Source organism: Mixophyes fleayi, chromosome 6 (assembly GCF_038048845.1).
Source record: "Mixophyes fleayi isolate aMixFle1 chromosome 6, aMixFle1.hap1, whole genome shotgun sequence".
In the NCBI taxonomy this organism is placed as follows: Eukaryota; Metazoa; Chordata; class Amphibia; order Anura; family Limnodynastidae; genus Mixophyes; species Mixophyes fleayi.
The window spans coordinates 181,863,364-181,881,664 of NC_134407.1; the positions used below are offsets into that span (position 1 = coordinate 181,863,364).

The 18,301-nt window shown below is 43.3% G+C and overlaps 1 protein-coding gene across 2 annotated transcripts; it reads right to left on the reverse strand.

Annotated features, from left to right (window-relative positions):
• Positions 1 to 428: 428 nt before the first annotated feature.
• Positions 429 to 16,795, reverse strand: GSS (glutathione synthetase). Of its 2 annotated transcripts, none has more exons than XM_075177475.1 (13): positions 16,694 to 16,795; positions 12,707 to 12,842; positions 12,229 to 12,374; positions 11,514 to 11,589; positions 11,235 to 11,374; positions 10,523 to 10,639; positions 7,722 to 7,802; positions 6,946 to 7,023; positions 6,735 to 6,801; positions 5,959 to 6,153; positions 5,088 to 5,169; positions 3,466 to 3,655; positions 429 to 1,747 (listed from the first exon to the last, which is right to left on the reverse strand). In XM_075177475.1, the coding sequence occupies exons 2-13, from the start codon at positions 12,833 to 12,835 to the stop codon at positions 1,624 to 1,626; spliced, it is 1,425 nt and encodes a 474-aa protein (XP_075033576.1). In that variant the 5' UTR covers positions 12,836 to 12,842; positions 16,694 to 16,795; the 3' UTR covers positions 429 to 1,623. The 2 variants fall into 2 exon arrangements, with proteins under 2 accessions (XP_075033576.1, XP_075033575.1); XM_075177474.1 differs by lacking the exon at positions 16,694 to 16,795 and adding an exon at positions 16,430 to 16,623.
• Positions 16,796 to 18,301: the final 1,506 nt, after the last annotated feature.

Sequence of the window (18,301 nt, forward strand, 5' to 3'; positions counted from 1 at the left end):
CGCAAATCCATCCTCCTCAGCCAGATATTACTCCAAAACGGTAAGTATGCATTTATTACAGAAACACCAGCAAACTGCTATATCCAGTCTATTTTGTATGTCATGGAGTTTTACACAGACCTTTACCAATTTGGAGATCATAGATTCTAGTAGTAATGGTTCTCTCATTTTTGAGAACAAACAAAAATATTTTTGAGGAGAAGGCATGCTGAGCACATAACTGTGGAAAAGTAAAAAAATAAAATTAGAATTCCTTTATACAATTTTGAAAAATCCTTAAAGGGGTAGGAATGTCCCCCCGATAGGGTCGTGGACTGGACAGCAGTGGGATATACATGGCTGAAGAGAATAAATGTGAGCGTCACATGATTGTCTCTCATCCTACCCTTTTTGTCGGATGTTGCTACGATATACTGAAGCTACAAGCATTTCATAAGTGTCAAAGGCTTTTATTGACAATCACCATTTATTTATATAGAGCCACTAATTCCACAGCGCTGTACAGAGAACTCACTCACATCAGTCCCTGCCCCATTGGAGCTTACAGTCTAAATTCCCTAATTAACACACACACAGACTAGGGTCAATTTGTTAGCAGCCAATTAACCTACCAGTATGTTTTTGGAGTGTGAGACAATTACATTGAGTCTATCCAGAGAGTCAATATTTGCAGTGTTGACCCTTCTTTTTGAAGACATCTGCAATTTGCCCTGGCATGCTGCCAATCAACTTCTGGGCCACATACTAATGGTCCAATAAATAGTTGGTTTAGGTGCAATCTTACTAGCAGCAATATCCTTGCCTGTGAAGCCATTTTTGTGCAAAGTAATGATGACTGCACGTTTCCTTGCAGATAACTAAATATAGCAGGCAAAACTCATACACTTGATCATGCGTAATGAAGAAAGCCCCGCTCAACTTCAGTGGTGAATTTGCAATCATCCAATCAGAAGCGGCTAGCTAATGCTGGTGACAGTCATCATTAGCAGCGTTAATTCGCAAAGGATACTACTGACAGGTGTATAAGTCTCTGGGCAGTCTGTTTGCAATTACACAAACATGCCCTTACTGTTCTTGGCCTACAATAGAACACCTCTTTCCTCCCCCGTCCGAACAGGCGCAAGTGGGAGCAAATCTGCATATGTATGGGCCTGTTTCCTGAGCATGCGCAGAACCCATTTGTGGTTTTTTTACGCTTTGCAAGCTGGCTTAAGTTTAACTTAGCATCATCCTCTACATAGTTAACATAAAAATAAAAAAAAACAGGGATCACAAAGAACACACTTGTGTGTTCTTCTATATAATGCACATGGCACTATGTAATAAAATTTAAAAAAATAAAAATAAATCATAGGACCTGGTGAAAGATCCTCTTTTCGAGATTTGTTTAAACTGAAAACTCATTAGATACTAGTGGATTCCAATTTTACCTGTTATATATATGAACTTGTATTGACATATATGGCTGTCTGATCAGAAGACCACAAATCAAAAATTAAGTAGCTGGAAGGGTTTTCTGTAATGCAGGAAGCAGGCAAGATTCAAGTATGTTACATTTCTTCCAATGTCCAGCATGGGGAGTAAGGCACATAGGAGGTTCTTCGTGCAATCTGTAATATTCTGTTACACGAGGTAAGGATTGTCCAAGACTGCTACGCCTGCTGCCACACCACCATCTGCATGTTCTGTGGCTTTTGTCCTAAGAAGGTGGCCCACACGTTCATTGAGAACCATCTCTTCACCTTGCCTGGAAAAAGGAACAATAGATGTATATGCACTTTTGTATGTATACGCACTTTAATTATTTTAGCAGCACAACAGTCTTACCCAGACATCCCCATATAAGACACTAGTAGAGAAGCTATATTTTTATTTTTTATGTGCATTGAGGACACAGGAATGGTGGGTATAAGCCCTGCTTTCTTGGACACCAAGTGATGAAAAATTGACGACTTAATTTTCCTGGCACTGATGGTGTCCTTGTTATATAGTACACCCATCTCTTGGCAAGTTAAGGGTCAGTACAAATTGCCAGTCTTCAGTAAAATGCTGTGTATAACCCTGGCAGTGCCCCTCTACCATACAAGTGGACCACCAGCCGAGTAGAGCATTTGAAGTGCCCAAAGCAAACCGCAGCACCCTCGGTGAGCATGCCTTCATCATAATTATCATCATCTATTTATATAGCGTCACTAATTCCGCAGCGCTGTATAGAGAACTCACTCACCTCACAACAATCCCTATTTTGTCAGGACTATCCAGATTATTGGACCCAGAGGGTGGCGCGTGGAATCATGAGCATGTGGAGGTAGGTTAGGTAGAAAAGTCCTCCGAAGCATGACACACCTCTGCAGGCTTTGATTGTTTTGGGAAGTATGGTTGGGGTGTCTGGGTGCTGGAGGTAGTTTCTCAGGGATAACAGCATAGTTTTCGTCCAGATCAAGAGGTAGTGGTTCCGGTTCCACCAGAGGAACACATTACAGGACACTGATACCACTCAAACTTCTTTGTGGTTCCTAAAACACACACTGTACAGCCATCCTGTTTTGGATCTGAAATGCCCTCAATACATTCATGAGAATCTACAGGTTAAAAAATGGAATAAGTGACCAGTATCAACGTCCATAAAGCTGGGGAAATTCCTTTTCTCAGACATCAAGATACAATTTACGTCCCGATCTGTACATCTTATGTCCTGGACTAATACGTCCAGTTTATGGTCCTCCCCTCTGGACTGTCCAAAGTGCCAAGGGTGTTTACAGATGTAATGGCCACAATCCTGGTCTTAGTCTGGCTTCAAAGTATCATTGTGATGCCTACCTGAAAGACTCTCATTAAGGCTCAGTCCCAGGAGGTTAATCAGGTCAGTCTACATTGTCTAATTAGAGGACCTTGGTTAATGAAATGCAATAGACTTTGCCAATTCCTGCAGGGAAAAATTATCGTTCTATGCTTGAAATTCAATACAGGCCAGGCCAGAGTCTTTCTTCCTCAGGAGTGGGTTGCCTGTAGAAGCAGGAATTGGCACACAACTGAATACAGTTCCATACCAGGAATCCACAGTTCGCCATTCTCCAGCAGTGGAATAGCTCCCACCACTCAGTAAATCAGTTTCACAGTCTGCACAAATCCCTCTCCGGGTGGATGTCATCCTTAGAGCACCCTCTACTAGCCACTCAATAGCACCTGGTGTCTACTGGACCACAACCTGGAGGGGCACCCAATGCGAGTTCAACCACCTAAATGTGATTGTTATAAATCACTGTTATTGGCTTATTTCAATGGCCAAGTGTGCATAAAGACCAGTAAACAGATGACAGAGGCCACCAAGTTTCTGATTTCAGTGGTTCATATCATGGGTGGATACCAACTAGTGTATCTACCCCAAGTCAAGTAAGTGTATTGCACAACAACTGAGCAGGAAATTGTAATCACATAAATACCACATACAGAAGGGACACTTACCTTACATAGACCCCAAACATGCCCAGCTCACTGATGCATTCCGAGACCTGTAGCTTGCCATTGGCTTTCAAAAGACAACTCCTAATGGGCTGCGGCTTGATCTTATCCATGAGTATGTAGGAAGTACGCTCAATGCTGTCTTTAACCCTTTCCAGCACTTCTATTATCTCATTCCCATAGATATTGTTTCCTGAAGCAAGATATAGACATACGATGTTTAAAAGGTCCAGTTTTTCCCCCCTTAATTACCACCCAACCTGGCAACAAAAAACAAAAACAAGAAAAACCCCACATAAATAGGTTTCTAGACTTGGTGTAGATTTATCGATTGACACGAAGCCCATTTAAATAAAGGGTGTTTAAATACATAATGAATTATACTCATTTACTCTGTGGTGTCGTCACCAGGTCTTCTAGGGTATTATTTTTTTTTTCATTTTTTTTACTACAAAGTATCCTGTGCATTACGTAGCAAACAAACAATTAGTGAAAGACAGGAGGAAAGAGTGCCATTCACTTGGGCATGCTATGCTCTCTCCCAGGTAGGCTTCCTCCAGCCTGCACAGCAGTAAAGCTGTAGGGTCTGATTCATTAAGGAAGGTAGGACAAAAAAAAGGAATGCATTTTCTCCCAGACAACCCATGTTACAAAGCAAGGGGTGCAAATTGGTTTATTATTTTGCGCATAAAGTATAAATACTGGCTGTTCTTTCATGTAGCATACAAATACTTTATAGCTTTATTTTTACACTGAAATATAAAGTTGATCTAGGATTTACAATTTACATCCTCCTCCAATGCAACATGGTTTTTGCCAAGGTTCAAAATTACTCATTTATTTGTTGTACTTTCCTTAATGAATCAGGTCTGTAATGTGTACAGAAGGTTGTGCAGTCTGACAGCTCGTTCCCGTGCCAGCTTCCTCTACACATTACAGCTCTACTACTATACTGACTGGGAGAAGAATCTCTAGGGAAGAGCTAATCTGTTGAATAAAATGCTCTCTCCTAGGTGAACAGGGTTCCATAGGACTTGGTGACAGATCGGCTTTAAAGCACAGCTGTAAATATTCAAGTTTGACTAAGAAGACAATTTTGCATTGCACTACTCAGCCTAGTGGCTATAGGAGTTGCTATGGAAAATATATCATTCTTAGATCTTCTAAAAAGTTCTCTATAGCGCAGCACCCACAAGGCAAACATTTAAAAAGGAGAAAAGACATGTACATATTCTTCAAAGCAGAGCAGAATTTTTTCCTTTAGTGTGTGCCTATTCAAATGGTTTTGAAAGTAAAATTGCAAAAAAAAAAAACAAAAAAACTTTTCCTAATATTCTGAGCTTAAAGTGTGTCTGTCAGGTGCACAGTGGAGACATTTGTGGGATGAGCTAACATACATGGGAATTATAGATTATTGACTATGTCGGACTGTCACCGGTTCCATACTGTTACTGTGTTGGTGGTCCAGGTCCATTTTAATGATCCAAATTGTTTTGCTTTGAATTTTTGGGTAACATACCCTCCTAAGTCTGTCACTCAAAATAATATTTCCTGCTAGTACATCACTGTTATCAGGAAAAGGATGGTATTCAGGAAGACATAATTGTGAAGTCAGCCAGACTTACCTCCACCTTCCCTTTGTGGCTTTAGTACATACAACTCTGGATTTGCAAGAGCAATTTTCACAGTCTGATCTCCTTCTGCACCCTGAATAAAATACAGCACAAGATTAAACGTCAGAAATATATATTGAAAAAGTTCCCATACACTGACAGAGTAAAATGTCTCATTACAACTCTCTGTTTCTTATCAGTAACTTTAGGCTCAAAATGTTCCATTCTAAGATTAAACGGAGATGTCCACCTTTAGAAAACCTCTCTTAGTCACACATGCCCCCCTCCCCCAAAGCATACCAAATGGTTAGGGTGCAGTTCTTCACCCCCACGACCTCCCGTTATCTGAAGCTAAACGTTGGCTTGCACTGAATAGTGGTAATTTTCCCAGCAGTTGAAAACAAGTGCATTACAAGCTGCCCGTAGCTTGGAAGAGCTTCCATAGATCACTAATGCAATGCTATGGATGGAATAAATCCGCCATTGCTGACCATCTATGGTCTGCAATGACCATCATTGAAGGCCATCTTTGATTAAGGGGTTTGTCCAATGCAGACAACGCCTTAAAGTCCCCATAGACGGACAGATGCATTTGGCTAGACTGGGAGGATCAGGCAATTCAATGGTCAGGCCCAACACCTGATTTTATGGGGCACAACTTGTGTGGTCGAGGAACACACATATGGTAAGATCGTAGTCATTATCAGACTACATTTTCAAACGTCATCTGAGCCAGTCAATCAGGACGCTGCATTCACATATATACACATTCACATATATACACATTCACATATATACACATTCACATATATTGACAGAACTAGACGTATTTGACTTTGTATGTCAAATTGCTGATCAAACTTTAAGCCCAATTTCCACGTACAATATCCAAGGAGTACAATCCTGTGAAGGTCTCACGGATTCGGGCAACAGCCTCTGGTTGGTCTGGCAGGAATTTTTCCAGAACATGTGGGCGGCTCAGCTCCTGTTGGACCTTTTTGGTACCCACCAGTTGGGTTGCTATGTCTGGACATTTCACAGCTGTGGATCTTTCCATCATAAGACGCGCTTCCCAACCCTAAACAGGTCAAATAACTCCATTAGCGTCAGTGCACCCGTCACCACATTCAGCTACAAATTGTGTTTTTAATTCAATAACTTTTATTGAAAGCATTAGAAATGTGGGGTGTGTGTATTTCACCATAGCAAAACAGGTTTATACAGAAGCATCTAATAAAGTAGAATAAAGCGACTATAACAAATCTAAAACATATCACTTTGTCTTAACACCTAAGAACATGACCTGGTCAGTCTTTATAAGTCATCTATCTCACTCTAAGAGTTAAAGTGAACCTGTGGTCTACACAGAACGTAAACAGCAATACTGCAAACTGGATCAATATTCATTAAAGCCGATCAATATTCATTAAAGCCAGCCTATCATTTCACTAGGATCCTCAGTGTTGTCACTGGTACCTCGTAAGTAGAATGGCTGCCTGCACTGTGGCTAGTGATGCACTTCTATTTACCAGTCTCCAAAAAATTCCTGGCAACCTTTCAATTCCACTATAACAACCCCTGCATCGCATTCTTTTACATGAATGGAGCAGAAATACAATATTTCATGAACATCCCTATTTATTAGAGAGATATACAAACCTGTTCATTGTAATCCTGAGGCATGTACCCCGTCCTAAAGTATGCTACTGCAACCTCATATCCGTCCCTAAAACAAATCAGATCATGTTAGTACTAGACAAGTGTGAATAGTGCAAAATAAAATCAGCAACAAATGTTTGCAGTTAAATTTGTACTTTAAAAGGGATTTTAAAGTCTGCAAACAATGAAGCATCGTAATAGGAATACTTACACATATAGATGCTTGTTTTCATCTAAAGTGCCCCTCTCCTGGACATCTGTAAGACGCCTCCTGATCACTTTGATATTTCTAGAAAACAGAAACACACAAAGGGGAGCTAACAAACATATTTATTGTAAAGTGACCCTTCCCAAGAAATCCACTAGTATCGGTTATCTTCCTATCAGCAGATCTGTGATCTGGAACTACAGCATACAGAACAGACTATCACAGACCTGTCATTTAAAACAAAGAAAACAATCTCTCTACATATTTGTGCGAAGAGATCCGCAACGAACACAGGACGTAACCCGAGACTGGACAGATACCTGGGCAAAGCTTTTACTAGAAGGAGCATGTTAGGATCAGACATCTGTTTCTCCTACCAACCAGGTAAGGGATTGGTGGACATGCAGCAGTATGCATAGCAATCACCACACTTTATTCATTGTATGCCACGTCCAGCAAAGGAATTCATTCGTGCCTGCTTAAATTGGCTGGGGCTATAGTTCCAACATTTTTCTAGCTTACCCTCAAAACACCTAATCCAACCGGACCACTTTTATTCACCCAATACAATACATGTGAAGCCAACCTTCGTCAACACCAACAGTGATTAAGGAAATCGGTAACTGCAGCACATTACAGTAGGAGCAGGTGACCTGTTATTACTATGTGATAAGTAATCAGTATGGGTGACGTCCTAGTCCACACTCAGATCAGATCGGATTACACTGCACTACTGGTTACCAAGGAAACAGGAGAGGAAAGAAGCTCTAAAGAATTACCTGTTCCACAGCTCATTCTCAATAGAACGTTGATCAAAAATGTTCCTCTGGACGTTTTCAACCACAAACATGACAACAGCCCTGAGGGGGGAAAACAAAAAATCATGTGAAATGACAGGGTTGTTCCCCCTTGATGACATGTCAAAATAACACAAGTTCCCAATGACAAAATAATGAAAATGAAGAAATGTGTGAGGGTGACCTCCAGACACACAAGATATTTAACCATCAGTATATAATCAGTGCCGTATGTTTTTTTAGGCAACTTGTAAAACAATGTACTTTATGTTTTGTAGGATTCTTACTTTCATGGTAATGTAAGAGACAGGAATATGTAATTTTCCAGCTAGTGTATCCATAGGTGCGCACCCCTTGGTCATGTAATAATATGCCTACAAACATGCTTAGCTTTTTTGTGAAAGTACATTTGGAAGTCATACAATAGAAAGGATAGGACAAATCCTGATTATTTGGACCACCTGAGTACTACTTTTAATTTCTTGGAGACACTTTAAATAATCAAGTCCATCAAACTGAAAAAAATAAATGTACATAGCGTTAAATCAATTTTTCTGATTCCATTTGGGGGACACTGATTCACTTTGGGTTTATAGAGGGCTCGCTGGAGTAGGTGCAAATTTTTAGAATTTGAGGCCATTAACCTTCTAATCCCCTCCTCCCACAATCAATTCACCAAGAATAATAACTCTCAAACAGAAAACTCAACCTCAATAAGAGTGTCTCCCAAATGGAATCAGAGGGATGCATTTAGCGGTAAGTACAAAAATCCTCTGTTATCTGTCTTCATTTTTTGGGGGACACTGCTTAACCTTGGGACAATCCAAAGTTGCCCCTAGGAGTGGGTACGCTTAGACACAGCTGTGGACAAAACTTTTCTTCCAAAGCTTGCTTCTCTAGAGTCAAAAACATTGAACCGTTAGAATTTTGTAAAAGTATGGATGGAAGACCAGGTTGCCACCTGACAAAACTGCTGGGCTGAGGCTCTGTGCTGCACCACCAAGGAAGTGCTCACCAATCTGGTAGAATAAATTGTAATGTTCTTAAGGACTTGCTTGACTGTGAAAACATAGGCATGCCGTAATCCAACTGGCCACAGATTGTTTTGTAGCAGGGCAGTCTCTCTTGTGTGTGTCATAAAGACCAAGAAGTTGTTGTGAAAAACCACTAATGGCGACCTGCAAGATAGGGTAGCCAATTCAGACTCGCTTCCTGCTGAAGCAATAGTCAGTAAGAATGACAATTTCCAAACAAAGAATTTACAATCAACAGATTCTAAAAGCTTGATTGACAGTCATTATAGCGCCCAGATGACCAAATTTAGGTCCCACAATGACCTTGTGGAGGAACATAGGACGGTTGAACTTGCAGAACTCCCTGTAAAAAGTAAATCTCAGGAATAACAACAGCCAGAGACAGAATCAATCTTTTATGGCTCCATAAATAAATTCTTCTAGCTCCATGCCATTGATGACAGATCTTAAAGACTTCTTCTTGAATCTGTCCACCCTCAGATGAGCATTTAGGGATTTCAGATTCAAGATTGGCCAAAAAGTCTAATTTGGATTTTGTACTAGAAACAGGTTTGATTAATAACCCAAACCCTCTTGCATTGTGGGACTGGGACAATCACTCGATGACAATAGAAATTAAAAGGCCCCCTGAAGGCCTACTTCCTTGTCCCATCTCTTGGAAGGGCTGTGAAAAAAAAAGCAAAAAAAAACACCTAGGTGGAGGCCCAAAGTGGTCCAAGCTTGCTTGCTCTTTTAGTGACTGCCCCACAGAGCAAAGCCATGTCCCCTTGTGAAAGATTCACTTTCAAGGAAAAACGAGAGTAAGGACGGTAATCTCTGCCCCTTAGGTTTTGAGCTTTTTTCCCCCATGGCCTGGGAGGTAATGATGCCCAATTTTAGGTCAAAGAACCATTCCCCTCAAAGGGCAAGTCTTCCAGAGTCCTCTTGCATCTGGCTGCAACTAACAAGGCCAAGATTCTTGATAGGATAAAAACTGCATGGAGGACCAAGTCGCTCAAAATACTGGTCCACCAAGAGCAACAATTCTGATCTTGAAGTGTTAAATATTAGGTCATTACCAATCTGCTCAGCCCACTTCTTTATCACTTTATTTACCCAAGCAGCCACTAGAATGGGTCCATGAGATGCACTCATAGAAACAGACTCCGATTTATGATCATCTCACATTTCCTAACCGTCCCGTCCTTTAAAAGCATCTGGAATTGTAATTCTATTTTGAAAGACGCGGTGGAATTTCCAATTTTCTTGGGTCCTGTTCAGAGGATGGGCAGTTAAGGTGAAACCTGCGAGGTGCTTGAAATTTCAGGTTTTAACAAAAAAACTGGTCATGGGAGGAGGGGTTTAGAGGGGGAGGGGCTTCAAATTCAAATAATTTCAAACTAAGTGTACCTACTCCAGCAAGCCCTCTATAACCCCAAGGTGAAGCAGTGTCCCCCAAATAGGAAGACTGAGAAATCCCATCTTAGCAAAAGTAGATGCAATTATGTGCCTAGTCTCAGCATGGCACCCCCCCCCCTCCACGGCCACACCCATCAGAAGGGTCAACATTTTCTACCCCCATAAATTCAAGCATTTCCCTGTAAAAGTGGTATACTATCACTAAACTGCATTTGCACTGTACCATTTTGCAATTTTGTAAATAAATGCTTTTTTAAAAAAAAGTTGTTTGAACACTAAACCAAACTAAAAACACAAAATAATAATAAAAAAAATAAATCAAACAATCAGAGTTTGACAGGTGGGACATACTTTTGAGAGCCGTACAATTCCCAAGCCTTTGCAATACCCCGGGATATCCCAAGTGATGGGTTGTTCGATAGAATTTTACCAGCTTCCTCCGACTTCTCTAGCACTCTCAGAACATGTCTGTACAAAATCATAAAAGACAGTGTAAGTGATAAGAAACTACTTTTACTGGATGACAGTATAGAAAAGTCATAACACTCTGGTGGCTAATGTATAACAACATGCCTACAGTCTGGTGCCTTGTGTATCATAACCCCAATATCATGAGGTGTCACCTTCTCCTTGACAACAGTCACATGCTGAACAGCCATATACGTTTATAATACATACATTTCTTGTACATTGGATCATTTACATTTTGCTAGCTTAATCCATATATCCAGCCATATATACTGAAGACTCAGGTCTACACCCATTTACAGAATGATACAAACCTATTGTCAAAAGCAAGAAAATATCTTGTTTCTATTCACTGGTTGTTACTATATAAAACAGTTGCACCTGAGGTTTTATGGGATGTCTATAGCTTTCTTACTGGTTGTACATGTGGCAATTATAAATATACTAGCACAATACCTGTCATTTTACTATAGTCTATAAATCAAAGCCTTATACTTTTATATTACATTCTTATCTTTATTTCACTCTCCCCTTTAAGTCACTCATTGGTGGCCCCATACCACTGCTTAAATCCTGGTCACCCCTCCATACTTACTGATGCACAGCAGGGGTGGAAGAAGAGAGTCCCCCAAAACTAGCCGCAATAGTATTAATCTCAATCTGTTTCAGAGCGGTTGTCCCATCTGCTCTACAGTCAAACATGTAGTCTGAGCGATTAATTCCTAAAAACACAGACTAATATAAAAAAGAAATAAAAAAAAAAAAAAAAAAAAAAAAAAAGAAAATTGGCTCTGTTTAGCTATGCGAGTGGATAGGCAGTAACAGTGCAGCAATAGCCATATGTAACAGGCTTTTATTCCTAATAGTAATGTACCTGCGCCAAACCGTCATCCATCACGTGTCTATATACTTTAAAAAGCCGTTCTACGAAATCATCCACTTTCATGGCACTAGAACATAAAATATGCGTATAAATCAATTGCATTAGTACGAGAGGCTATCTAAGGCCAGGTTTTTACTAGCTTGGTGGCTCGCGCGGAGTCTAACGTAGGCTTCCAAAATGCATTTACTCTCTCAATATGCATGTGGTTAAAACAAGATGCGTTTCTCAAAACAGAAAGCTTAAAAGGCATGTCATTAATGTCAGTGGGTACAGGGCCTAGAGCAGGCTTTAGCAACCTGTGACTAACCAGCTGCTACACAACTACCAGCCCTAGCTTACCCAGCCAGCCAGGCTAGAGAGACAAAGGTTGTTAGCCTCTAATCTAAAGTATGAGCTACATAACAAAGCCTTCGGCAACCTCATTAACACTATTTAAGTTGTAGGACAGATGTGAATAGGCTTTGTCCACATGCTATGACCAAGAAAACTACCCCATCAGGTTGTTGTAGCAAGGCCTGTATAAATGTATTACTACATAGCCAATCTACAGCTATAAGAAGCTTTCCTGGAAATGGACCAGAGCACCACTATAGCAATATCACTGTATATGTGCTAAAATATGTCTAGGTAATAATCTGACCATCTAGACAATGACCAATACATTATATTTATGAGTCCTTGTATACATTGCTATATTCTGTTGTACCTTGAAAGTGTTTGCTCCAGAAATGAAGGATTCTGACTGATCCGATCCACCAGAAGATTGAAATCTTCCTGCACAGACTTGGCTTGTTCAAAGAGAGTTCTTGGCACCGGAGAGGGGAGCAGTGTGAAGGGGGCAAAATTCACCATCTAGTACATAAAAAAAAACAAAAAAACTTCAAGAGTACATACTACACATCTGAAAATTAATCAGTCAAAGGAATGTCCAATTAACCAATACAGTGTAAATGTCATCCAACAGATTGCTGCTATAACAGTGTTATGCCGTCCAAGCCATTACAAAACCAGGATATATGTAAGCGTTCCGACATATATTGTATATTGTTGTTATACCTATGTATGAACACGCATTCAAACTGTACAGACACATAGATAATGCAATATACACATAAAACACTAAAATATAGTGCAATACTATGCATTTTTATACACGTCCCCATGTATATCACACCATTACTTACATCAGATGAATTTGGGTTCTCCTTTATTCTCATGATAACGCCATGTAAGAGTGCTGAATCCATAGCAATTGGCGCTATCTCCTCGAGAAGCTGTGGATTGTTGTAGACATCCTCCCATAAAGCAGGCATTTTGAAACTGTGGAGAGAGAAGAAAAGAAGAATAGTAAATATACTGAGAAGATGCCATTGCAGTAAAGCAAAAGGGTTCATTCATGATAGTCATTGTTTATTTGTAAGACGCCACAACACGATCAATTACAAATTATGGAAAATAGAAATGCACATAAAAGATTATAAGTACAGTTGATGTTCATAAAGGAGGTATGAGACAACGGGTAGAGAGGGCCCTGCTCGTGAGAACATACAGTCTAGAGGGCAATGCTGAGACAATGGGAGCTAGTGGGACTGGAATTATTAAAACATGCAGAGGGGGTAGTATCAGATGGGGGTAGGATATAGTGAAGAGATGGGTTTTTGAGTGTGCTTGAAAGATTGAAGGTTGGGAAAGTGTCTGGCAGGGTACCATAGAGTTCCATAAGTGGGGAGCAGTACGGAAGAAGACTTGAAGGCAGGAGTGAGAGGTGGTTACCAGAGAGGAGGAGAGGTGTAGGCCAGAGAGCAGATAGCAGAGGGAGAGTAACTTGTGATGAGGTCAGAGTAGCATAAAGGAGAGGAGTTGGTGAGGGTGAGAAACTTAAATTGAACAAGTAGGGAGAAGTGAGCCTTAATTTAGCCAAGAGAAGATCAATGTAGTAAGGGCATTCTCACTGGAGTGTAGAGGCCAGAAGCCTGACTACAGAGGCTAGAGAAGACAGCGAGTGGAAGGAAAGTGGGTCAGGCACTTGGATGCAATGTACTCATATAGTTTGGAAGCAAGGGGGAGGATAGAAAGCAGGCAGTAGCTGAAGAGAGTTAGTTTCTTGATTATAGGATAGATGAGTGCATGTTTAAAAATGGAAGGGAAAAATTGTTTTCAGTAACAGAGAAAGAACAGAGGGTGGGTATGTGAATGGAGGACAAGGTGGGTGTGGGGTAAGGCAATATTTTGATGGATGATGTTGAATTTGCTTTTGAAGTAGGTGGCAAAGTAATGCACAGTGAGGGAGGAAGGGGAGCGTGGTGGGGATGGGCAGAGAAGAGTTGATGGTGGCAAAGAGTCAACGACTGTTGGTTTACAGGTTGGATACTCAATATATAAAGTAGGTTTACTTGGCACAAGAGAGGGCATTATCATCATCACCATTTATTTATATAGCGCCACTAATTCGGCAGCGCTGTACAGAGAACACACTCACATCAGTCCCTGCCCCATTGGGACTTAGTCTAAATTCCCTAACATACACACAGACACAGACAGACAGAGAGATACACTAGGGTCAATTTTGATAGCAGCCAATTAACCTACCAGTATGTTTTTGGAGTGTGGGAGGAAACTGGAGCACCGGGGAGAAACCCACGTAAAAACGTGTGGAGAACATACAAACTCCACACAGATAAGGCCATGGTTGGGAATTGAACTCATCACCCCAGCGCTGTGAGGCAGAAGTGCTAACCACTGAGCCACTGTGCTGCCCCAGATAAATTTGTAATGGAGGAAGTCCACTGCATTGGAGCAAGATTTTCTTCATTGGTGCTCATGATATGGGAGAATTTTTGCAGGTGGTGGGTCTGGTTGGAGTGCCAGGGATTGGGATTGGATTGTCAGAGAAAGTGTGTGGTGGCTGGAGCTGTCTTGTCTAGGGCTGCGGTGGTGTAGATTGAGATTACAGCTTTATTGCAAGACAGGTTAGAAATCGAGAGCGAGGATGAAAAGAGGATTTGGTCATGGCCGTTTAGGTGTCACTGTTGAAATCCCCTAGAGTAAGTGTGGGTAGGTCAGTGAAAAGGAAGAAAGCCAGGCGGCAAAGTATTGTCAAAGAATTAGGAAACTGGGCCTGGGGGCAATAGATGACAGCATCAAAGAGGTGGTGTGGAGGGAACAGATGTATGGTATGGACTTCAAAGGAGGAAAAAGAGGAGAATGAGAATGAGGGTTCAGGGGGAATGACATGGAAGGTGTAACCAGGGGACAGAAGGAAGCCTAGTCCTTCAGCTTGTCGGTCACTGGGTTGAACAGTGTGGGTGAAGGGAAGACCCCCGTAGGTGGTTTCAGTAACTGCAAAAAGAATGAAGGAGTGAGAGAGGAATTCAATCTGTCTGTAACAAGTTTGCATCGATTCATGACCAACGTTCCAAAGCTCACATAAAAAGGGGAGGTGGGAAAGTGGAGAAAAGAGAATAAGATTGGAAGGGTTGGAGGTACTTGGTGAGTGGTAACATTTGCAGGAAAGAAAGTGGTGTGCCATACATAGGCCTGCATTTAAGTTGGACACTTAGGTAATTGCATACATCCTAAATTAGTGAGTTTGTACCACACAAGTTAATGCTCTAAGATCTAATATCACCTCCTCAAATTATTTCCACGTGACATTGGTGGGGGTATAGACCAAGTAACAAAAAAGAAAAGTAAAAAAGTAAATATAAACAGCTTTAGCTTCTGCTTAGTTAGCCAACATGGTAAATACAGCTCCATAAATATTTAGGTTTATTAGATGGCTAGTTTACACCTACATTGGTTTAAACAGTCTAGCAAACTTCCATATAAATCATGTTTATCAAAATATTATTCTAACAGAATACATTGTTTTACTACTATTATTTTTCACTTTAAAACAGTAAAAATCATTATGTTACTATTCATTTTCTAGATGTTTATGATAAGGTTTACCAACATTCCTAAGGGAGTCTTTGGGTTTGATTTAGAGTTACGTGTAGAATTGCAAGTTTGGCATACAAGCAAAAATGCGTGCATGCACATTTTACATTTCTGCAGCTGTATGCTCAGTTGCATGTAACTTAAGTTGCATCACTCTGTGCCACGCAGCTTCCCCCCTTTCATCACTCTGTGCCACGCAGCTTCCCCCCTTTCATCACTCTGTGCCACGCAGCTTCCCCCCTTTCATCACTCTGTGCCACGCAGCTTCCCCCCTTTCATCACCCTGTGCCACGCAGCTTCCCCCTTTCATCACTCTGTGCCATGCAGATTCTCCCTTTCATCCCTCTGTGCCACGCAGATTCTCCCTTTCATCCCTCTGTGCCACGCAGATTCCCCCTTTCATCCCTCTGTGCCACGCAGATTCCCCCTTTCATCCCTCTGTGCCACGCAGATTCCCCCTTTCATCACTCTGTGCCACGCAGATTCCCCCTTTCATCCCTCTGTGCCACGCAGATTCCCCCTTTCATCCCTCTGTGCCACGCAGATTCCCCCTTTCATCCCTCTGTGCCACGCTGCTTCCCCCTTTTCATCACTGATTCACGCTGCCCAACCCCATTTCATCACACAGTGCCCCCCCTTTTCATCACTGTGTCTCAGTGCCCCCCCCTTTTCATCACTGTGTCTCAGTGCCCCCCCTTTTCATCACTGTGTCTCAGTGCCCCCCCCCTTTTCATCACTGTGTCTCAGTGCCCCCCCCTTTTCATCACTGTGTCTCAGTGCCCCCCCCCTTTTCATCACTGTGTCTCAGTGCCCCCCCCTTTTCATCACTGTGTCTCAGTGCCCCCCCTTTTCATCACTGTGTCTCAGTGCCCCCCCCTTTTCATCACTGTGTCTCAGTGCCCCCCCCCCTTTTCATCACTCTGTGTCACGCTGCTTCCCCCCCCCCATGCCTCAGTTACTTTTCTTACCTTCCTATTGACTTCTTTCTTCTCTTCTGGTCTTTTTTCCTACTCCTCTCAGCACCACTCCACACTGAATGTCTGGCGTGACGTCATGCCCGCACATTCAATGGGAACAGAGCAGAGAGGAAGAAGGAGGGGCGCCGGCGCCGTAATCACGTGACTATTGTTATTATTATTAGTAGTACCCGCTCCCCCACCAACGAAGAGGCGGATCTTTAAGAATCCTGTGAGGCAATATCAGACCCATCTGAAGGAGTGCGATATACTTACATCTCCACAAACCTCCTCCGTCTCACCTGCACTGAATTTATACGTGAATGACCCTGACGCACCTTTCCGGGCGGAAGCGGACACAATCAGGCCCAAGTTCACTGTTCTTTTCTGTCCTTTGATCGGAGCTGCTCCCCGGCTGCCCTATCACCAGTCAGGACGTCCCGGCTGCCCTATCACCAATCAGGACGTCACTGCCCCCTACTGGTCCCCGCCGTCACCATGGCGACGGCCGGGCTGCTCTGATCATTAACTCTGCGCCCCGGCAAGTGGGACACACGGGAACTGCGCATCTAGGTCTGGAACATGTAATTTATTAAGCAGCATGTGTTTTATTAATTACAGCCTCTTGTGGCTGGTTAGGCCACCCCCCGGCTGCTTGCTTCTGATTGGGGTATACTTGTATAGAAGGCAGGGTATATTGTTGACTCTTGTGAGGATTGCGGAGTTGCTCTTTAGCTGTGTCCTGTAGTCACTCTGCTGGGTTCTGATTGCCTGTTGTGACACCTTGTGTGTATCTTGTCTCGGTAGCGGATAAATCCCGTTTAGCTTAGGAGAAGGGGCATGTGTGGCTACAGGTGCTGGGCAGAGGGGGGGCATGTGTGGCTACAGGTGCTGGGCAGAGGGGGGGCATGTGTGGCTACAGGTGCTGGGCAGAGGGGCGGCATGTGTGGCTACAGGTGCTGGGCAGAGGGGGGCATGTGTGGCTACAGGTGCTGGGCAGAGGGGGGGCATGTGTGGCTACAGGTGCTGGGCAGAGGGGGGGGGGCATGTGTGGCTACAGGTGCTGGGCAGAGGGGGGGGCATGTGTGGCAACAGGTGCTGGGCAGCGGGTGGGGGCATGTGAGGCTACAGGTGCTGGGCAGAGGGTGGGGGCATGTGCGGCTACAGGTGCTGGGCAGAGGGGGGGCATGTGTGGCTACAGGTGCTGGGCAGAGGGGGGGGGGCATGTGTGGCTGAAGCTGCAGGGAATATGGAGGGCATGTGTGGCCAAAGGTGCGGGGCACGTGTGGCCGAAGCTGCAGGGCAGAGAGGGGGGCATGTGTGACCGAAGCTGCTGGGCAGAGAGGAGGCAATGTGTAGCTACAGGTGCTGGACAGAGGGGGGGGCATGTGTGATTGAAGCTGCAGAACATGTATGGGGCATGTGTGGCTGAAGCTGCAGGGCATGTGCGCCCCACATGTACTGGAGCTTCAGCCACACATGCCCCCCACATTGTGGGGGTATGCGTGGCTGAAGCTGCAGGGCAGAGAGGGGGGTATGTGTGACTACAGGTGCTGGACAGAGGGGGGACATGTGTGATTGAAGCTGCAGGGCATGTATGGGGCATGTGTGGCTGAAGCTGCAGGGTACAGAGGGCATGTGCAGCCCAACCTTGTGGGGCATGTGTGGCCGAAGCTGCATGGCATGTGGGGGGCATGTGTGGCCCAACCTGCGGGGCATGTGTGACCGAAGCTGCATGGCATGTGGGGGGCATGTGTGGCCGAAGGTGCTGGGCATATGGGGGAATGTGTGGCCAAAGGTGCTGGGCATATGGGGGAATGTGTGGCCGAAGGTGCTGGGCATGGGGGGGCATGTATGGCTGAAGGTGCCGGGCATGTGTGGCTG